A 22,799-nucleotide genomic window follows, 5' to 3' on the forward strand; every position below is an offset into this window, starting at 1 on the left:
ACGGCTGAATGCCGCCTCATTAAATAAGAGGAACTGAGGTAGATGACAAAGGAGTCCCACGCTGAAAAAGAAAAGGACACACATACTAATTGTGCAGGGAATTCACGTTTTTATAGATTTAGAATTCAACTGCCTGGTATGAGATTTTCATTTCGAGATAAGTGCACACATATACATGTATGTAACCGTTTTATCACCTTGTAAATGGTCTGTAAGATTTGCAAATTACCCAAACGCTTTTGATATACAGTGATCCCCCGCTATATCGCAGATTTTTCTCCGACGCATTACAGTTCTCTGCTGTGTGTGTGTGTATGTATGACGTACGTACGTCGACATCCACATATGTGTTTACAAAGGGTGTTTTATTAAGTTTACATGTGTTTAAAGCGTGTGTGTGTGTGTGTGTGTGTGGGGGGGGTATTTTAAGGCTTAAACTATATTTTAAAATGTTATTTATAATGGAATATTGTAGATTTGCTATAATATTTCTTGGGTGAGAGTCTGAAAGCGTCAGTGTTCCGCCCGCTTCCTCAGCGTTGGCAGCCCTGAATATTTGGTTCCATCAAAGAAGTCAACATCAGTCCATCATGTTCCTACAGATACTTACCTAAAGTACGTTTACAGAAAAAAATAAACAAGCTTCTTGCAGGGCAAGATACACTCTAGAAGGGACGCCAGGACTCGCAAAAACTATTTCGTCGGATGCACATCGGTCAGGAGCCGTATAAGGAGTGAGTCCTTATCAGTGCCTTAGGGAAATGCACGCCTGTCTGAACACGTTCGTCGATTCAGACCGCCGAAAATACCATAAATGTAACAACAGCTGTACGACTCGAGGTGAATTCCGTGACCGGTAATCGGAATCTTAATCTTATAAAAGCTGCCTAACTATTATGGACGTCTCTTCAGGTTGCCCTGGTATCGGCCAGCAACTATATTAGATTAATGCCAGTACTTCCAAGCCAAACAGGCGTCAAGCTGCAGAATGGAAACCCGTACAGCATGATATTCTTTTTAAAAAATCTAAATAATTGTTTAAACATCTTTTTAGATTGCAAAAGAGGTTAGGATAGTGAGGGTTGATCAACATTTCTCGCGTCCACCCCCGACTCATCCTCTACTGTTATGGACCACCCTCAGCACACACGCCCCGACTTCCCCCAGCAAGGTGAGGGAATGAAAGCTCCAGACTTCCGCGGAACCATCGTTTCAGACAGTTGCGTGCAGGTTATTTATATCGTAGAAGTAAGCGCGATTACTCTAGTATTAATCTAGTAAATACACTTAAACTGAATGGTTTATTGAACTACCGGCGCCCCTAAACCTGGAGTCTCGCGCAAGTCCGAAGTGGACGGAGTGTAAGGTAAGTTTATCCTGCAGGGATATCTGCACAGCCACATTGTAATTTAACGGTGTTTTGGTTTCGATACTAGAAACTCCTTTCGCATTTAATTCCCCGAGTTCCTTGTGCCTCGCCTTACAGTTAATTTTTAATCTTTCCTATGCTTACAGAAATGTACATTTTTTGCTTAATTAAATGTGTTTAGCGATGCGTTTTCTTATGTTTCCGTCAATTTTCCTTAATTTCTACACAACGGTCCAGCAACTAAGAATACGAAGTAAACGGATACGAAACAGCCTTTATGCAAGCAATTACTAATAGTCCTATAGATTATTTTTTTATCAAATTACCTGGATGCCGATGTAATTTTTCTATAATACATACAGAGGGGAAAAATAATAAATCGTTAATGTACAATTTCAAAATCTGAGATGGTTTCTATGATTTTTATCCTTGCGATAGGTTAATACTAGAGTTTGTTAGCCGTATACCCACAGAAAGGCATTGAGTAGACTCTATTATCTTCATCAGATTGTTTTTTTTCTATTTGTTATGCTTGAAGATATATGGGCGTTGAAAATGGACTGTAAAAAAATTCAGGTTCACTATTTGAGCAGTTTTCCCTTTATTTGAAAGCCAAAGATCCATATACTGATCTTACTGCTATCTAGTAGACTAATGTGGCTTTGCTATTGCAATTGTTACTTCGTCTCTGAAACTTCGCCTTGGCACAGAATTTCCTCTTTTATGTTTTAAAACAGATCCACCTTCCTCAGTTTTGAGGTCGTTACTAAGAAATGGCCAACAACATATCCTGTGACCGCAACCAGTCCATGGCTGTTTTCTATGACCGCCACCAAAAGGAAGTGAACTGGACTGACACGCAACTGGTGGCGGTGAAGTGCTTTGGATCTCTGTTCTGCACCTTCATCTTGGTGTCAAACGGGTTGGCCGTCGCTGCCGTGGTCATCAACCGGAAGTTTCACTTTCCCTTCTACTATCTCCTGGCCAATCTGGCAGCGTCGGATTTCCTCGCCGGAATAGCATATATCTATCTGATGTTCAACACCGGCCAGGTGTCCCGAACTCTGACTGTGAACATGTATTTTGTGCGTCAGGGATTGCTTGATATTAGCTTTTCGGCATCCCTGGGTAACCTACTGGTCATAGCACTGGAACGCTACGTCGCCATCATGAGCTGGAAGCTTCACAGTGGCCTCACCAAGCGGCGGGTCTCCCTGCTGATCATGTTCGTCTGGGCCGTCGCCCTCTTCCTGGCCGCTGTGCCCAGCCTGGGCTGGAACTGCCTCTGCAACCTTGAGGACTGCTCTGCGCTCGCTCCTGTCTTCAGCAAGAGTTACCTCATCTTCTGGTCGCTGTCAAACTTGGTCGTGTTTTTGGTCATGGTGGTGATCTACACACGGATGTATGCGTACGTGAAGAGGAAGACCGTCGCTCTGTCCCCGAATACCAGCTTAAACCGTAGGAGGATGCCAATCAAGTTCATCAAGACGGTGATGACAATTCTAGGTGTGTTTTTTTGTGTCACTGGTGCTCAGGTGTCAGAATTATTAGCCCAAGCCTCAACAATGGATGTTCTACAGTATTTCTTAGTTCTACAGCCTTATTCACAAAGCTTGGTGATACTTGCCCAGTAAGCCCCTAAGGAGAATGATCCCTTTTGTAAATAAAATAGAATAGTGATACTTTGTTAATCCCTATGGAGAAATTTCTTCCGCCAGATTTTTCCCCCATCTTGCTCTCCATACAAGGTTGAGAGTCACAGTGAAAGGCAGCCACCTTGAGGTGTGCCTGGGATCTGGGGGTTAAGGGCCTAACCCAAGGGCCCTCGGACATGTGGCTGTCCTGCCGAGGCCAGGCTCTGATCACAGGCAGAGACTCAGGGTTAGGGGCAGCCAGACAGCGCCCCCAAGAGTAGGGTGCAGTTCCTTACTATTGTACCTTAAGCCCCAAATCTAACCCTAAGGTGTAGAACTTGACTGTCCATTCATAACACCACGGTGGTCGGTCTTGATTTATATTTGCTTGTTTATGCGGTTGGGAATTCCCTACGAGCAGATGGGCTCCCCGGGATCTGAGAGACAGCCTTGGGCTTTCCCCAGCGAAGGGGCGTCCACACGCCGCAGGGTCTGCACTGAGTGCCCCTAGTCTGTTTACTGCGCTGAGATAAACAGGATGCTGCTCTTAATTAGCGTCTCCCCAGTGACCTGCGCACATGTGCGAAAAACGTGGCATCAAACCAGTCCCATCTATAACTGTGGAGGAATTCACTGCCAAGTGGTGGCTGCTGTTCTACAAAAATATCTTAATTCAAGGTGAAGATCTTACTTTATGGTGGTGCAGTGGTTAGCACTGTTGCCCACAGCTCTGGGACCCGGGTTTGAGTCTCCGCCTGGGTTGCGTGTGTGTGGAGTTCGCATGTCCTCCCCATGACACTCGACTCAGGTCAAAACGGCCCCCTTGACTTAGCAGGAAACCACAGAGAGGTTCTTCTTCATTATTTATTCCCCCCTCCCCTCATTCCATAACCCTCACCAAAAAGAGACAGATGTGAAATGTACACATTTAAGTAAAGAGCATATGTGGGTGGTGATGGGCTGCATAGTTGTGAATCACTGTATAGTAAGATATGGGCGTGATTTAAGTGTGCAGTGGGTGAGATTGCTGCCATAAGGATGTCATTTTCACCTAAGGATGCTGAATTACCATTTTTCATTGTTCTCAAATTCCACCGTCATTGTAAATATACACTCAGCCTCTGAGAGAGAGAGATATGAATTTAAATGAATGGAATTGAATGTGAAGATGATATGAATTCCACATTCCTAAATGCAAATCCAAATTTAGCTGATTTTGGCCCATTTTGGTGGTAAATTATTTGAGGACTCATTCTTGGTAATACACAAGATGTACTGTATATGATCATGTTTTTCATATTATGATCCTTTTTAAACGTTAAGAAAAAGTATTTATTTAATGTTAACAAAACACTTAGGACAACTCATGTATCCTAATTGATAAAGTAGTTAATTTAGCTGTACTGTAAACATATATGAATTTTTCTATGTAACTAAATCTTACTTTTGCATATCTGAATAGAGGTTATAATTAGATGACATTGAGTGAGGTATGTTCGTTTATGAAAAACCAATTACAGGTATGAGTTATCCTGTCAACACAATGTTTACAGACAGACATAAATATTCATGGCTGGGAGAAAGACCTTTTATATTATCCATTCATCCATCCATTTTCCCAACCGCTTATACCCTTTTATATTATTCAGCAGGAAAATGGAACCAGGGATGACTTGCTGAATGACACCCCCTTGTGGTCAAGTGAGTCAATTAGGCAGTGATGCAAAAATGTCCCACAGTCACAAATGCACTCACCTGGGCAGCAGTTCCGCGTATTTAATTATTTAGAACCTTTGTGGAAAGGATGATGTCATCCTTTCCCCATTTATGCATATCAGTATCTCAGCCTCCTTCAGGACTAACCCTGAAAATGCCATCCTGATGTGTTATCCTGGTAGCAGAGTGTCAGGAACTTTCCGGTAGAAGGAAGTCTTCATTGAGATCTGCTCCGTCTTCCACCATGGGCGTCATTAGGTCCGATCACTTGGGGCTGCAGCCCTAAGCATTTTAATCCCAGCACTGAGCATTTTAGCCACGATGCCAAGGAAAGCCCCAGATAAATTTGACTTGAATCTTCTCAATAGCTAGAACCTCCCCTGTCTTCCACAATACTCTGAAGTTTCTGGCTATATATCACTGTTTTTGGAAGATGATGAAGGATTTTTCTGAGCATCCACAAAGTGTACACTGGGGTGGTGTTTGAACTGGTTCAGGAGAAAGGTTTATGGACTGTATTAATATAATGGCCTTTGGAAGGCATGATGTCTCACTCTCTTACTTCTCACTCAACTCTCTCTCTCTCAGGGGCCTTTGTAATCTGCTGGACTCCTGGATTACTGATCCTTCTGCTGGATGGCATTGACTGTAAGAAGTGCTATGTGCTGAAGTTCAAAACTTGGTTTCTTCTCCTTGCCACCCTCAACTCAGTGATGAACCCCATAATCTACTCCTACAAGGACAAGGACATGTGGAGGACCATTAAAAACATCATATGCTCTTTGGCTTGCCTCAGGCACAAGGGCCGGCCAAGGAATAGACAGCGGAGCCTGAAGCCCCATTCAGACACTCTTCCCATCCAGGAAATGGGGATCGAGAGCCAGTGCTCGGTCGAGGAGAGGCTTCAGGAATGAACCTACTGTGAGCCCGAGAGGGAACAAGGAAATGTTAACCCTACTGAATTCTTATCAATCGCTTCAGATGGATTTGGACCCCTTGGTCAAAGACATGGCCTACTGGAGATGCATGGTGTGAAACTTGCCTTGGAATTTGCTTTCGATGGCTGAAATTCTGAGAATTTTGATCAGTGCTTGAAGTAGGTCGGTACTCACCAGTACACAGTATCAGCACCTCTTTGTTTTTCTCTTCAGAGTACTGGCACCTCTCAGTACCTGCTGGTACTGAATAGCAAGAGGAATACCGGTACCTGGTAGTGAATAATAAGGAGAGTACCGGTACCCGGTACTGAATGACAAGAGGAGTACGTACTTGATACTGAATAACAAGTGGAGTACCGGCATCTAACTACACGTACTGGGGGTGAGGGGATGGTTATGGATTTCCTTTCAGGAACTAGATCGGGGGGAACTTTTACAAAACAAATTTTGCAAATGGTTTAGAAAATTATTTTATTATTTTTTATTAATTTTGTTATAGACAGACTTCAATTTATGGTAAATACCAATGGGTCCCGCGAATGACCACAATCACTATTATTTCAATATACAGGTTTCATTTTGGTACTGGCATCTATGTTGTCATACTACCTACACATACAGAAGTTATGTAAGATGAAAATGTTTGAGTGAATGAGTGTGTGTTGCAGATTGACACTGAAAACATTGGCTGATGCCCTGTCCTGGTCGCTCACCTGACTTGTGCCCTGTGCATTCTGGGATAGGCTCCTGGTGCCCCCTAGACCCTGACCAGGATAAGCAGTATTAAGATAGATGGATGTCAGTTCTAACCACATAGAGTAAAACCAGTTCTTTCTTCCATTGGTTCTATGGGAAGCTATGCAAAAGTCTGCATGGAACATTAAGCTCACTTACTAATAGTTATCGTCATACTCTGATGTTTCCGGACTCCTGTCGAGTAACTTTGAGTACACCGTTATTGAGGTGTGATCTCAGTCTTCACTGTCTTCTACACTTCTACAAAACTGAGGTGCTTACTTCAATGTTTTATCTCTTGAAACTTCAGCTGCAAACAATGTGGCAGGTTTATTATCACGACATTGTCCTGGTCCAGCATGTCAAAAAACAATCTCCCTGTGGACATTTTATGGAGGGGCGTGCTATGACTTCCGAATACGAGAATCGTATGTAACCTGAAGCCTAAACTGAAACTGTATGCTTCTGGGCCATAAATGAGTCACTGAAAAGTAGCTCCGAAATATGGGTATTCAGTCCATTAAATACTGTTCAGGGACAACACTGTGGTTTAAGGTTTCTTGTTCCATTAGGAGCCTGAGTATGTCTGTGCATGTAAAAATGACTGGAGGGGAAAGCAGAAAGTAGTTTGTTTTGAAACCAAAAGGACCTTGGGCCTGTGCTACAAAGCAGGGTTACTGGCTTATCAGGGTAACTTGTCGGATTTAAGGTAGTCTGGGCAAAATGTAAGCGAACAAATATGAAGTCCATTTAAACTGTGGTACCTTAAATCCGACAAGTTACTCCGATAAGCCAGTAACCCCGCTTTGTAGTACAGGCCACCGTGCATCTTGTTTCAACAACAAACAACAACGATAATAATAATCATAATAATAATAAATGTATCTCCAATTCGTTAACCAGAACCCCTGTTTCCCACACCAGCTCCATGATCTGTTACACCCTGGAGCAAAGTAGGTATTCAAACTACTTCTCTGAAGTGCAACATTAGATGTTAAAAGCACACAGCACTGTACAAAGGTCTTAGCCAGCCCGAGAAAATGCTGTTTACATGGTCTTTATGTTGGTGTAAAACTATGTTACTATGCCTGTCAAAGTGTGTCAGCTTAGTCACTTCTGCTAAAATCACCCCAGTATTTGCAGCAGCCATCCAGCACACCCATGGATTTTTGACACTAGCACACCTCATATAGCTAATCTATATCTCATTGACTCTGTAATTAAATAAAATAATTAAGTGAGTTGATAGTAAAATTTAATGAAGACACAGAATGGCTGAGGTGTTATTCTTAATTTGTATATGTTCTAATGCTAAACTTCTTTTGTTCTGAGCAAAAGTGTACTTACTACCTAAATAGCTGAAAACATTTCTTACAACTGCTTAAGACTTTTGCGCAGTACTGTAAATTTATTCAGAGAAGAATGCAATTAGCTGAATTGATGTCCTGAAAGTGCATGCTCTGTGCTTGTGTGTGAGTATGTATGTGTGTGTGCCCAGAGATGCTCCCCCCATCCAGAATAAGCAGGTGGAAGATGGATGGATGGATGAACATGTTGAAATTTAACTTGACAGTAGGACCTTGAGATGGGGAAATACAGAAAATAACTTCCACTCCTACTAGTTCAATTTATGTTTATATTTCATAAACTATCTTAATATTATGTTTGTCAATCTCAGTCTCAGATGCAACGTACTGATAGCTCTTAAAATTGATTCAAATTAATTGAATATTAACCATGTTTCTCCTCAACCAGACCTAAGGATACTTCACAATACTGCTGAAATGTATGAAGTAAAACATGCCAAATCTCATTTACCGCCTTAATGAATTAGTGATGTTAAAGGGGCAGCTCTGTTTCCAGACCGTCCTGCTCAGTGGTGCTGAGGATCACTGTCCTTGTCCCAGATATTCTAACAGTAGCAGGTGAAACCTGTAATGAATGAGTGGTCATAGAAAACTGTATTAATGTTCATACATTCTGATTCTCCTATGTTTTTAGTACTGATTGTGACAAATAAACAGCAACCACTAAGCATATATGCTGGAAGGACAGGGTCAGTCAAGTCCCATGGGGGTGGGGAGGGCGTATCTACACCCAACTGGATGGCATTCAAACAATGAGGTAAGGCCCCAGCTGCTTTGTGCTGGTGGGGGGCTTATGTAAGCTAATTGCTTCCATTTACTGGCCTCCAGAAGCACATGTCATCCTGGCCCTGTTTCTTGCTGCCTCTCTCACAATTAGGCCCCTACACTATGTCATGTAATATATCTACTTTTATACACGAGTACAGAGCCATTCAGAATGAGGGGTAGCATGAAATAGGAAATATCCAGAACACTAAAGCTTTATGTGTATGTGCCTGTTTTTTAAAAATCTGTTTCTGCCTATCGTGTTTATTTTGGCGGTTCCTCTGGCAACGCACACAGTTATGCAAATGAAAATCTGACACAATTTGCAATTGAGGTGTAAAAGCAAGGGCACTAGTCCAAACTACGCGATCCTCGCTTTAACTCTGTCCCCCTCTGTAGCCGATATTTGTTAGTTTGCGTGTCATTTTTAATATTTCAAATCTGCAATTTTGGAGAATATAATAAAAAAAAACACCACAAAACCACGCGTATAATTACAAAACGGGTTCGGAAACAGGACGGTCATTGCTTATTCGCAAAATACCTTCAACTAAGGGACCAGCACTGCCTATGCATATAGCCATCATATATATAACTACTTGTATAAATATATAGTTAAATTATGAAGCCTAATGGCTGGGCGTCGTCCAATAGGGTGTGCAGGTATTGGTTGCTTGACGACACAGTGGCCAATGGCAGACGTGCTTCTTGTTGCGCCCGGTAGTCGTAAGGCTTCAAACCTGCAAGCCAACCTGCGCTCGGCGATAGGAGGGAGTCGGTGGCCAGTCATGGACCAAGACTAACGAAATACGTCCCAGGCAGCGGCCGTTGGGCTCGGTTTCGGCGTTTTCACCGTCGCCACGTTTCGGATACGTCCGGTGTACACAGTGAGTTTTAAATAATTAGAACAATAAACATCCGATCACTATTCGTCTGTCGCTGGTTATTTGAACGGGTTTGCTCGGACTGTTTAGTATCGGATCCGGGTATTAAGCTGATAAACCACCGCATATTTTAGAAAAAAATGGGATTGATGAGTGTTTTGAAGTGCTGCCGATCTGGACTATATCTAGTATTTAGGCGTGTAACTAGGTTAGGTCTGCGAAGTAGGTGACTGCATGAGTTATGGTGGAAGAGCACCTGTATACCTGCGTGGGCTCACTAAATCCCGGAAAGGTGTAGCGGATGGTGGAGGAAACCATGTTGATGTAGCATTTTGGAAATATGCTGTAAATCCGTGATACACTTGTATTTTATAGCATCACTGTGTGTAAGGGGTCAGTAAATCATGACGGCTGGTGAATGTGTGTCAAAGTCCCGCGTGGCGTCCCCATTTTAACCTGATCAGGTTGACTCCTCTAAGCAGTCTATCGTAAACAGTCCTTTTTAGGCACCGCAGATAATCCCCCCCCCCAGCCCCACTGTCTGTCGCAGTTTACGCGATTCGGTTAAGTACTTCTTGATTGGTGTCCAGTTTGCTTTGCGTGTAACATACTATCAGTAATTTCCCTATTTGGCTGTCCAAATTTAAACGTGTATTTGACATATTGTACGTCTTTAATATACCTAAAACACATGTCCTTAATACAGCCACTAAGTTTGGTGCGTGGATTTATAAATAGTCTTTTTCCTAAGTGCTGGTAACGTCAGCGAGCCAAGATTATAGCGCACCGGTTCGTCCTGGTTCACTAATCTGTAGATCAGGGTCTGATCTGGAAGTAATTTGGATTTATGTCACAGCAGAAAATGTTTAATAGCTGGTCTCTTTTCCAAGATGCCCTAATTGACGTCGCTTGTATGCAAAGCATCATGTATACCGCATTCAGCGGAGTACGGCGGTCCAATTTTGGGAAGCAAATGAGCGCGTTAAAACTGGTGACGTTGCATGGTTAAGTAAAAAGGCAATTCTTGAAAATGGCTCAATGCTTTCAGGTTCTAATATTGATATTTCAGTGTGAACTGTGTGCTGTGTGTTGCAGAATAGGTGTGAGTGTGGACGGGCATCTGCGAGTCGGGTTTATTGATCACTACGTACACGCACGACGCGATTTTTTTTCCATTTAACTTAGTACTTTCTTTCTCTAGCCGTCGGCAAATGTACAAACGATATACCATATACTAGCAATTTTATATAAAAACCGGTTTTGTTAGGCAAGTGTCTAAACGTAGATGAGCTCGTTTTACCAGTTAATGATTTCTTTACGAGATGTATATTCTGTGTTTGGTTAGATATAAACACGTGGCGTGCTGTTCGTCTGGACAACATCCAGATCTGAAACTAATAACGCCTGCGTGCACAAGGTCCAAAGTCTGCAGAAAGACAGGAGCGGTATCTCATTACTCGATAGATCACCCTCCCCCTCCATCCCTCTCCTCCCCGGACCCATGGGTGCTGTTTAATCTCATGTTTATGTGGGACGCTAATCTGGTACACTGTGCACCATCTATTTCAGGACCTGTGTGCTGAGAAGCCCTTCATCGCTACATGCGTCGCACTGGCCCTACGATCACCAGCAGCCTCCCAGCTTTTCTCGCATCCAGCGGATACGGGAGATAGGTGGACGCCAGCAATGGCAGAGTCTTCGCTGGGTATACGTTTGTCTATAGCATATTGATTAATCTGAAGGCTGTTGGCTAGATTTTCAATCCTCTTCGCAAATGTATGTGTGGAAATGCGTCCCATCCCCCCAGCTCGGATGCGTATTTGTTCTACATAGCTAACCTCCTTTCAAAAAGGAGAGCGAATGGGAACTATTTAAAGGTGACTTGCTTTTCTTAACCCTCTTGTAATTGGCGCCCGTTGAAGGGCACGACAGGCAGTTTTGGCTCATGGAATAATGGTTTCACGAAGGTGGACGGCATATTTCATCAGCATGGCATTTGCAAACGTGATTACCTGCAGACAACGAAAACTTCGGACACCTGTCACATGGGTTTATGTAGTATCGGTAACTGCTTGTTTGTTTATGGTTTTTGGTCAAACTGTAGCGTTTAACTAATTCGTATAGGAAGTTCATTCTTGTTTTCCCCCCCTCTTTTTACTTTAACAGAGATCCCAAACATGTCCTGCAACTCTTCCAGGTTACTGTATCCTCCGAGAAATCACACTCACTCCTCGATGCACTTGTCCAAACAGTCCTACAGCGTTTTAAGTGCCTTTTGCTCGGAAGGGAACATAGCGCAGTGTATCTCATACATCAATCAGGTAAATGGCTGCAGACAGTATGCATATACAGATGTTTGCAAACATTTGACTCTGTAACAGTGAAATTTCTTCTGCATCTTCTGGGGAGCGCCAAGGCTTTTGTATATTTGGTAAATATGTTTGAAAAATATTTCGGATTAAATTGGAAACACCGTCTGGTTTTGATTTCCATAGGAGATGTCCTCACTGGGCTTCCCCGCCGTGTGTAATGAGCTGGACAACGGCGGCGATCTGAAGGCGGTGTCGGTGCTGAACACCATGTACGAGCTGCTGCAGCTGCACCGCCGCAGCCTGCGAGCCTTGGAGGAGCTGGAGACGGAGCAGCTGAAGAGCGCCAGCCACCTGGAGCACCTGAAGCTCTGCAACTCCAGGCTGAAGGTGGCGCGCGGGGGGAGTAGCGCCGCGTGCCGAATTACGGTTCATTAACTTCCCGATAATAAACGATAAAACGCGGGAATGAAACATCCGGCATCGATTAGACGTTTAATGGTATATGCCGTGTTCTTTTTAAAACGGTATAGGAACAGTCTTGATTAATAGTCTCTCGGCGTGCTAAGTCTACGTAAGTGAATTACGAATTCGAAATATTGATTTTTCCTGTAAATAAGTTTAAGGTATAAGGGCAAATGGAGACACTGCTACGGAGTACTCGAACAATTTAAAGTCCAGCCATGGAACTGTCCGTTGTAGGAGCAACTGGAGCAGTCCAGGAGGGAGAGCACGGGGCTCTGTGAACGGGAGCGGCAGCTTCAGATGAAAGTCAAGAGCTTACAGAACTGCCTGAAAAACGAGAAGGAGGAGGTGAGCATGTGGGGCTTCTTTGGCGAACTGCAAATTTTATTTTTAAATTCAGGTTGGTTGAGTGTTGCAACTCTGAGCTTGTTAACCCTACTATTATCCTAGCATTTCCACCCATCTGTTATCTTGGGCGTGGCCGGTCGGGTCGGTGCTGACCCGTGTCCTAAATCAGCCTCCCTCAACCCTCAAACATTTTTTTATCATCCAGTTTGTTTCCTTACCTCTTGGTTGCCTTGTTAGGCTTCCTTATCCATGAAAAGATTTTAAAATTTGGTTTTAAAATTTTTGGTGTGGCCCTCTGAAGATGAGACGTATGATGTCAATAGAACGGCCCAGTCCAAAAAAATTGGTAAAATAAACCTCAGGAGAATTATACAAATAAATCAAAGGTTTATATGTTACCTGACTATTACTGAGGGGTATTAGAACACAACTGTAAAAAAAAATAAAAATTAAAAATTTTTATTTTAATAATATTACTATCAATATCAATATTATTAATATTAGTTACATCTGTGGTGTTAGGGTCGGTTTTGACCCATATATATTTACTTCAAGAAGAAGGCAAAAAAAGTATTTTTTTCCAAAAGTTGAACTTTAATTCAAATCACAAAGACAAAGCCAAACAAGTAAGACAAAATAAAATACAAAATAAATTACAAAATGTAGATCAAACAAACAATCAAACCAATAGAATTAGTAGTACAGTGGTAGGGTGGTAGCTCTCCAGGAGCAGGATTGGTTGTATGTTTACACTATGTGCAAGTAGGACAGTAAGTGACATTTTTAGTGTGCTCTTTGCAAATATATTTCTTGCATTTGACACACATTGAATTGGTTTTTCTGTCCTTGCTGCTTGGGCAGACCTGACAGCGCTTTCTTTTGTAATCCAGCGGCCTCTCTGGGTCTGGGTCTGTGGCTGTGGCAGGGCTGGCTGTGGCAGGGCTGGCTGTGGCAGGGCTGGCTGTGGCAGGGCTGGCTGTGGCAGGGCTGGCTGTGGCAGGGCTGGCTGTGGCAGGGCTGGCTGTGGCAGGGCTGGCTGTGGCAGGGCTGGCTGTGGCAGGGCTGGCTGTGGCAGGGCTGGCTGTGGCAGGGCTGGCTGTGGAGGATGCTGGTGCTGAAGCTCTTCGTCTTCCTGCTGACGTGGACAGAGTGCTTGCCATGGTCTGCAGCTGTCTGACCACAGCTGCAGCGGCTGGGTCTCGGGGACCCGTTCCTTTTTTTCAATGTGTCCCTTTATAAGAGAATCCCCTAGTTCTTGGAGAAACATTCTTCGCCTTTGATTCTTCCCTGCATTCCACCCTTGGTGGATTTGGGTCCACAACACAAATGCGTTGTAGGCTGACACATCCAGGATATTGTAGAACAATACCACTGGCCATCTCCTGGTCATGCGCTGGCATGTATAGGTGGCAGTCAGCTTGTCCAGGTTGTCCACCCCTCCTTTGTTTTTACTGTAATCCAAAATAATGATGGGCTTTTTCTCTTTTGCTGATGACACAGCAGTGTCCTTGTGGAGTGTGGACATGAGAATCACACTCCGGTTTTTTTTTTTTTGGACAATATGACACAATAGTGGTTGTGTCTGTAAAGGCAAATTTTGAAGACAGTGGTGCCCTGTTCTTCAAATTCACAATTTCAGCGGGCAGCTTAGGTTTATTTTTTTTGATAGTGCCCACCATGGTGAGCCCACCCATCTCTCCCAGACATCCCTTATGGGAGCAAGCTTGTCAAGTCTTGCTCTCATGTCTCGGTTGTCAAACCTGAGGACTCTCTAGATCATGTGGAAGCTCTTCAGTGACATCGTGGCCCGAAAAATATTTCTGCCTGTTGCTGTGTCCCAGAGACTAGCTGTGGCCTCATTGCTGGACCGGTACACTCCAGCAAGAAGAATAATTCCAATATAAGCATCCCGGAATTCTTCGTCAAAGTCAATCCATGTGTCTCCGTAGACTTTTTGTCCTTCTAGGTTTGTCATGTCAAGTATTATTTTTTTCAGCGATGATGGCATGAACTGTTCAAAACTTGTTTTGATGTCACTTATCCTTGTTATGGCAAACCTTATGACCCCAGGAGTCATTGTGATGATATTTTCAGCAGCTGCCCTGCCAGCTGTCCTGCGAGTCTCGTCAGGTGGTACTAACCTCCAGGAGATGCTGCCATTCTTGGACTGTAGTACTTCAGCTGGTGGGGAAACTGCTTCAGAGGTGATCTCCTCCTCAGACTCTGTGTCTGTGTCTTCTGACTGACACTCCACAATGTCTTCCTCCTCTGAGTCCACCTCATCAGTGTCGCCACTCTGTAACTTGTCCTTCAGCTAGGATATGATCCATAGCTTGGAGTGCTGTGAATTTGGCCATTTTTACCTCTGCAAATTAGATGCTTTCTCTCCAGTCACAATCACCAAACTGAACTGGTCTGGGCCAGTTTTGCCTGGGCTGTCTCTGTTTTTTTACTCGGGGGAGGTGTGAAGAGATAAGCCCCTGACTACAGCTCGGGGGATGGGAGAGGCCTGCTGCCTGACAGAGTTGTGTGGAGGTGTGGGGCCAAAGTGAGCTGAGAGTGTGTTTATACTGTAACTTCAGTTTGGCCAGTATTTATTGTTTTATGATCTCTTATTGTACCCTGGGTCATGGCTGACCCGTTAAGACCACAGGCAGTGAATTTCTGATTAGAGAAATAATTTACCTTTTTTTGTTTTTTTTTTTTTGTTTTTTTGTTTAAATGGAAGTTTCAGAAAAATAGAAAAAGCCTTGATGCAGTAAACAAAATGTATGTGGTACTTTTATGCATTTAAAACTTGAAAACGGGTCAGTACCGACCCTAGGGTAATAGTAGGGTTAAGCGGTCCGTTTGGTGCTCTGTAAATTGTGCGAGCACGTACGGTCTTGTTAATCTCAATTGTCTGCCCGTTCGATCAAAGTATTTTAGAAACGGGAGATAATTAATCTTTCAGGACTCGTACAATTGGAGTATAAATCTTTAACGTCTTGTTTTGTGTGAACCCCTGTGACGATTCTCAGAGTTCTTTGGTCTTACTGTATATTTACCGGTCTTTGACTTATTTAATAAGGAAAAAGGGTACAGCCCTGGCACCATTTTGTTCCCCAAGGTACAAATAACATTAATGATACAATAATCTTCCTCAGTGTAAATTTCTGTACCTTAAGGCAAGTGTTTCCCAATCTGGTTCCTGGGGACCCACGGGGTCCATGTTTTTGCTCCCTTCCCAACAGCCCACATTTTTGTTTCCTGCTGGGAGCTGGTAGAAACGTGGTCTGTTTGGGCTCCTGAGGACCCAATCAAGACTGAATTAGACTTGACTAATGCTGAATTAGACTAAAAGGTACATTTACCTGTGGCTAGGGTACAATTGACAGACCCTTGGGGACTCCCCCCAGTGAGAAGTAATTATACCCTCAAAACTAGAAATTGGTACTTTTCTTACAGTGCTCCTGGATATTCCCTGTCACATTTGCTATGCTGTTTATGAATCACATAACGTCACATCAGGGCAACAGGGAAGGGATTGCAGCCCAGTGATCTACCTCAGGAAGGTGTACTGTTATTCTCAGAATGGTGGTTTTTGCTTATCAATCCTTAATCTGGTTTTATTAGCCTTATAATTTAGACGGTCCTTCCACTGCCAGTCAGTGTGGTGATCCTGTGTACTGGTGGATTCCCATGTAGAAGATCACAAAGAAGAACTTTGAAATTCAGGGAGGCCAAGAACCATGAAGGTTCAGTGATCCATGGGCTTCTGCTAATAGGTTCAGATCTTGAATGTAGAGCATAACAAAACTCCAGGTGGCTGAATGGACCATGGGTGTTTATAATATTCTATAAGGTTTGTAGATTGTGGTAGTGTGGGCTAACCCAGGCTTCATCAGCGCTTCTTGATTTAAGTGCGATGTGGTCGGTTGTTTTGTTCTTCAGCATTTGGTGTGAACTGCTGCTGCTGTTGAAGTCCTGACTTCAGTGTTATCAGCAGCTTTTGGAAACACTGCTGTAAAGGATAGTGCCAAGACATTTATCTGCAGTATGTGCTGAGCAGAAAGTGGGCCATGGAGACCAAAGAATGGATCAGCCTTTTTAATTCTAACCACCTCTGGTTGTGCCGACACCGACTGAAAGTCTGGCCTGGCCTCATATTAGCTGGATCGGATGCTCTGGTGTATAAATGTTTCATCACTACTGAAATGGTTGCTGTTGGCATTTCATCTTATTAGAATTAAAAATGTGGTGGAGGGTCCAGCTTCAGATTCTAGAAGGTCGCTTTGAGCATGCAGATCGGTTGATTGCAAAGCTCTGTTTTAAGGCTAGAAGTGCAGTTAGTACACCTTGCAGGTCCTGTAGGCCTACCTTGCAGTTGTAAAATATTCTCTAATCACGTTTGGCCAGGGGTCGCGCTGGTCAAATTTTGGCACTAAATTTGATTATGGTGACCCCTGGGCAAACGTGGCAATATTTAGATTTCAGTACTTAGTCTTCCTGTAGCTCAAATGAAGCATTTCCCCCGAATTGTGTCTGAAGATCCATCATTGATGCTCTGAGCTCACTGAGAGGTTGACATGAGTGTCTTTGGAGACCAGCCGCAAGTAGGTTACTGTGCATGGAGCTAATTTTGGCTGTTTCTGTGTGCAGTCCTTGGGCTAGGTGTCCAGGATTGTGTATTTGTCAAGATAACCTGCAACTTGTGCATGTTCCGTTGTGCCAAAGTTTACTATAAACATGATCCCAAATTCAGATTTGTATTTAAATGGCTTGTGTGAAAATCGGTGTACTTCAGATGGAATTTAGGTCTTGCAGGTGCAGCCTATTCCTGTCAGACATGTCCTTGCATTAAAGAATTTTACTGTGTTACTGGAAGCAAATCTGTGTCCTATTTATGTTCGTCTGTGGGGAAACCTGTGCTGTTGTCTTTACCGTATGTGCAGATCAGCCTGCCAGGCCACCATCCCTCCTGGAAAAGCTTCTCTGTTAAAACACACATGTAAACCTTTGAATCTCTTCCACAGTGATATGTCACGTCTCACTGTCCAGGCAATAACGGTGCTGTGAGAACCTGCAGATACGGTTGACTGTCCTGTACCTGATGGGAATCCATATTGACAAAAAATGCGTAGCTGGTGTTTAAAACAACTCAGTTTTTGGGGTGTGTGCTCTCTCGGCCTCATTTTAGCGTCTATCTTTCTTGGCCAGCTAACTCTTACTTGAAGGCTGCCCTTATCTTACCAGCTGGATGATTACTGCATGCAAGCTCATTACGTGTTTCCTTGTTGCACTGGAGTGGACTTTATTACTCAGGAGCTAATTGGGTACATCTGAAGACAAGTACCTGTTATGCTGGGAGCTGGGGTGCTGCTGGATATTCTGGACCCGGGGAGGTGGGGGGGGGGGGGGCAATTCCCTATGGTAAAATTTACCCAGTGGCTATAATGTTGTTCCCCAAGTGGCACGTATCAATATTTTTCATATTCGGAGGCCCTGATTAAGTGGCAGACCCCCAGATCCTGCCAGACCATGTCTGGCTTGCCAAAGTCACGTCTGTGCCTGACAAACCAGGGCAGGGCTGATGCACACACTGATGTAGATAATGGATATGAATGTTGTCAGCTCTTTGATGCAGTGATAAGTCAGCAAGTGTGTTTTATTTGCTGGACTAGCAAGCTAATTTTGCTAATGTTAATATTAGTGACTGGCTGAATGGTGCGGAGGTGGGGTTTGTACAAACACTAACATAATGAGAGGGACCTTTCGACTGCATCGTCTCCCCTCAGCTTTTTTCTAGCCTTAAAATCCAGGATTCATACTGACTTCAGACATAAACCAATATCAGGCAGCCGGCCTCAGGTGCGTCATGTGAGTGAAGGCAGGGCTGAATCATTTCAGTTAGACGTACAGTGTCTCATTTTTACGTTTTTGCAAAAAGAGGAGAATTAAAACTAATTATATCTCGTAAGTGTTCTTCAAATCGTAATTTCAGTGACTGTAATAAAAGGTTATAAAATTGATCCATATATTAGGGCCCCTGTCACTCGGGCCCTTAATCATCCTAATCCCCCCCCCCCCCCCATTCTCTATGGCCCTAGTAGGGGACCCTGCAGTCTGAAGGCAATGGTCCGTAATGTGGCTGAGTACAGTAATACAGTATCCCCCTGTGTTCACAGGTGGTACATTGAGACGTAAATTGATAAATCATGCCCAGCAGGATATTAACATTCTACAGCAATAATAAAGTACATTATACAGTACTGTATACATTCTCTCTCTCGAATGAAAACGATTGACGTTGTAGCTTAATTCTCTAGACTATAGAGCAATGGAGAAAAAATTTAATCTAGTGATGATAGAGCAATGAATCATGCTTTTTATACCCCTCAAAGGACTTGAACAATGAAAAACATGCAGCTTAACTACGGTAAACCGCAGAACTGAGTCCGTGGATACGGCAACTTCTGTATATTCGTTTACAAAATGGTAAAGATCTGTCCTTTCACCCCTAAAAATGTCAGCGTCCCATCCTTATTGCAGGAAATGTCTGAATTCAACTTTCCCCAGGTACAAAAGCTACAGAATATAATATCCAGTCGTGCCAGCCAGTATAACCATGACATGAAGCGTAAGGAGAGGGAGTACAGCAAGCTGAAGGAGCGTCTGAACCAGCTTTTAATCGACAAGAAGGACAAGAGGCTGGGTACGTCTCCTGCATGGCTGTGATGTTCAAGAACCCTGTTTTCAAAGCCATTGGAGACCTTGCTTGATTTTTCTTGGTTGCTTGTAGTGTGAATGCTGAATATGGATTTTACATGGTTTGTTTAAACCTCATTCCCCAGCTATTGAAGTCTTGAATTATGTGGGGAGATCTGATGGCAAGAGAAGCCTTTGGAAGACTGGGAAAACCGAAGCCAGGTCCTGTTCAGCACTGGCCCTCAGATATCGTGGGTGTCGTCTTAGGAAGTCTTACTAACAGTTTGGTGCCTGTGTTTCAGGAATGAGGGTGAGATGTACCAGACCCTTTTGAATGATTATGAGAGCCGGCAGAAGGAGCTGCTGATGGAGAATGCGGAACTCAAGAAGGTTTTGCAGCAGATGAAAAAGGAGATGGTCTCCATTTTAAGTCCGAGAAAGCACAGCCAGAAAGGAGAGACGATTGATGACAGCCTCGAGCTGGTTAATGACCACCTCTCTCATCTCCCTTTTGATTACGGGAATATTTGAAATCCATAGCCAAGTGTCAGACTAAGTGGGGGGCGTGTCTTGCAGCCTGGGTCCGAGAATGAGGAGGAGGTGTGCGATTCGAGCCGGGAGACGCTGGAGCTGTCGTGTGAGCATGCCCGCGAGCAGCTCACCAACAGCATCCGGCAGCAGTGGAGACGGCTGAAGAACCACATGGAGAAGCTGGACAATCAAGGTGAGCACCTGATGGGATGTACCATTATCAATTTGGGGGAAGTGGGGGTTGGACTCTAGCCTGATGAGGTATTGGAAACGGTAGGATCTAGAGCTGTGGATTGCCTTCCTATTTCCCAATGATTCTCCTTGACTATAATACATGCTGATTTGATTGTGGTGCCGTTACTGAGCTCTTCGTATCTTGGCTTCCGCTAATCATCTCTAATTACCACTGTGTTACTTGCGGATGGATCTTTGATTCTCCCCCACTTGTTTTCCCCTTTAGCTTAATTCTGTGTTTGAAATGAACTAGTCTCTTGCGCTTTGTATTACTAGGAGCTGGTAAATCCAGCTTATGCTAATTAGCGACTGATTTAAGAAGCATCTCCATTTTCATTAAAAGGCTCAGAATTCATTACGTTTAATTGGCTGCACAGTTTTCTTAGTCATTTGGACAGACAGGTACTTGTTATTGTTAGCTCAGTCAGTTGGGCATCTGTGCAGGTGTCCAGAAGGTTGTGGGTTCGAGTCTGGTGGCTGACAATACCACGACTGGGCAAGGTCTTTAACCCAAACAGCTCCAGGGATGCTGACCCTGTGCACAGACCCCAGGCTTTAATGACTTGCATGTTGAGCTGGACCAAAGCACCTGCTAAGTAGAATCCTGGGTGATTTCTGGATTTTTCCTGCTTACCGCCAGATTGTTTTTGTTTTTTTCTTTCTTTAAATGAAGGCTCTGTACTGAAGTTATCGGAGTTTGTCAGGTTATGTGCAGCAGTTGATTTATGAATATTTTGAGTTTGTTTTAAAAAATGTTTCTGGCACCAGCAGTGCATTTAAATTTTGTTTTTTTCCTCCTTTATAAAACACTAAACGATTTCAGTTTTCAGTGCATCTTTATTACTTTTGTTTCTATTTACTTTTTCATTTTATTTATTTTTGAGTAATTTTACATGTTCTAGTGTCTATAGTTGTTGGTATTAGTGATGTTTTATTACAAGCAATGCATAATTAAAAAAAAAAAATAGTCTTTGAAGCAATATTTGTCATTTAGCTTAGTTTTGTATCTTATTCCAGTTTATGAAAATTCTGCTAGTTGTGGTGTTTGCTAACAATAATCCTGCTTGGTTCACAGCATCTTTGGTGCAGAATGGCTCACTGGGTGACAATGAAGTCATTTCTAGGAAGAGCCACGAAGAGACTGTGGAGAAGCTGAAGCTGGAGATCCAGCAGTGTAAGGACTTCATCCAGACGCAGCAGCAGCTGTGGCAGGTATGATCTGGAGAGCCAAGTCTGGTGGGACCGTTTATCGAATACATGACCCACCTGGCTCTCTACTGCCCCCTACCGAGTGCAGCAGCAGCTCAGCTGCCCGTGTGACGACGAGACGGCTGCCCTCCTGAACGACTGCTACATGCTGGAGGAGAAGGAGCGCCTCAAGGAGGAGTGGAGACTCTTTGACGAACAGAAGAAAAATTTTGAGAAGGAGAGAAGGAATTTCACAGAGGCTGCCATTAGACTTGGCCATGAGGTACTGGGAGTGTTTTCAAATGCTGGGCTCCTCTGGAGTTTTAAGGAAAAAATGTTTTATGGCTTCACTCTTTCTGAAATGACCACAAACGGGTCTCCTCTTTGCATCCGCCAGAGAAAGGCGTTTGAGGAGGACCGAGCGATGTGGCTCAAACATCAGTTCCTGAATATGACGCCGTTTCTGGACCGTAAGAAATCGCAAAGTGCCTTAAAGAGTGAGTGCCGTTTGGATGTGTGCCATCGCAGCAGAATGAAGGATGGAATGGATTGTGTGACACGATCTTCACACTGTGACCTTCCTTAGGTCCCGAGTCTGAAGTGACCGTCGCTCCAGAATCGCAGTATCACAACGCTTTCTCCACCCCCAAAACGGCGCCAGCAAAGATCCCGTCAACAACTGACCTGTACCGCACACTCCGCCTCCTCCCTGACCACGGGTACTGTTCACTTTTAGTGTATTTCTGCTTAATTGATTTTTGCAAAAAAAAATAAAAAAATGATCATGCTTTGTAATTCTTTTACAGCTCACCTAGAAGCCAACCAAAGAATGGTAACTGGCAGGACTCTGACGTCATCCTCAGCCGAGATGTTTCTACCAAATCGGGACTCCTTGGATCAGCCGATTGCAGTATCTATTCGTTCGTTGGCACGGAGAGCAGTCCAAACTGACGCTTTGCACTTCAACTTTATAAAGACATTTAAAAAAATGCTGGCCCTATGTGATCCATGAAGATTATTTTTACAACAGTTTTATTGGTCATCTGATGCTTGACTGAACATGCCAAAAACTCATTCTATCTTTTTTTAAAAAAAAATAAATTCAGTGATGAATTTGTTTTCACATGAGCCAGTTTTAACGTGTGTGTGTGTGTGTGCAGTTATCCTATGGGAGCATCTCGCATTAGTCGATTGACAGCTGATTGTAGTACAAATATTCATCCCAAATCTTCAAAGATGTTTTATAGGTCTTGTCTGTATATATTTGAGATTTAGTTTATTGTATAACTGCAGTGTATTTATTTTGTAATGTGTAGATCATTTGGGGGGAATTTATGTAGCTTAAGTTGCACATTTTAAGAATTTTATATCTCTAGACTTCTATAGACTAACTTGAATCTCTGAAACCCCCCTTGATAGACCTTTCACAAATCCATGGTGTTTGAATTACTCATGCTGCTCTTACAGTCAATGCAATAATTTAGCTTTTGGATTAAATGTAATTAAAATGCATATAATAAACTTGTCTGTTTCACACATTCCTGGTATTGATAGTGTTTAAATTGTAAATGTGTGTAAAATTCATTTAAGATTATAAATCCAAGGATCTAGAAAGATGTTTTTTAACGG

At 43.3% G+C, this 22,799-nt stretch overlaps 2 protein-coding genes across 3 annotated transcripts; both read left to right on the top strand.

Moving 5' to 3' along the window:
* Window positions 1–8: 8 nt before the first annotated feature.
* On the top strand, window positions 9–6,935 carry LOC125716837 (lysophosphatidic acid receptor 3-like). 2 transcript variants are annotated; one of them, XM_048989619.1, is made up of 3 exons: window positions 9–1,366; window positions 2,107–2,875; window positions 5,308–6,935. In XM_048989619.1, exons 2-3 carry the CDS (start codon window positions 2,143–2,145, stop codon window positions 5,631–5,633), a joined length of 1,059 nt encoding a protein of 352 aa, XP_048845576.1. In that variant the 5' UTR covers window positions 9–1,366; window positions 2,107–2,142; the 3' UTR covers window positions 5,634–6,935. The 2 variants fall into 2 exon arrangements, with proteins under 2 accessions (XP_048845576.1, XP_048845577.1); XM_048989620.1 differs by having other exon boundaries at window positions 9–1,171.
* Window positions 6,936–9,254: 2,319 nt separating this feature from the next.
* ssx2ipa (synovial sarcoma, X breakpoint 2 interacting protein a) lies at window positions 9,255–22,708 on the top strand. The gene is made up of 14 exons (XM_048989548.1): window positions 9,255–9,411; window positions 10,978–11,113; window positions 11,575–11,729; window positions 11,904–12,107; window positions 12,420–12,530; window positions 19,089–19,224; window positions 19,364–19,439; window positions 19,520–19,700; window positions 19,794–19,941; window positions 21,058–21,194; window positions 21,280–21,453; window positions 21,568–21,667; window positions 21,757–21,889; window positions 21,977–22,708. The coding sequence occupies exons 2-14, from the start codon at window positions 11,095–11,097 to the stop codon at window positions 22,119–22,121; spliced, it is 1,719 nt and encodes a 572-aa protein (XP_048845505.1). The 5' UTR covers window positions 9,255–9,411; window positions 10,978–11,094; the 3' UTR covers window positions 22,122–22,708.
* Window positions 22,709–22,799: the final 91 nt, after the last annotated feature.

The sequence above is a fragment of the Brienomyrus brachyistius genome, chromosome 21, assembly GCF_023856365.1.
Source record: "Brienomyrus brachyistius isolate T26 chromosome 21, BBRACH_0.4, whole genome shotgun sequence".
Taxonomy (NCBI): Eukaryota; Metazoa; Chordata; class Actinopteri; order Osteoglossiformes; family Mormyridae; genus Brienomyrus; species Brienomyrus brachyistius.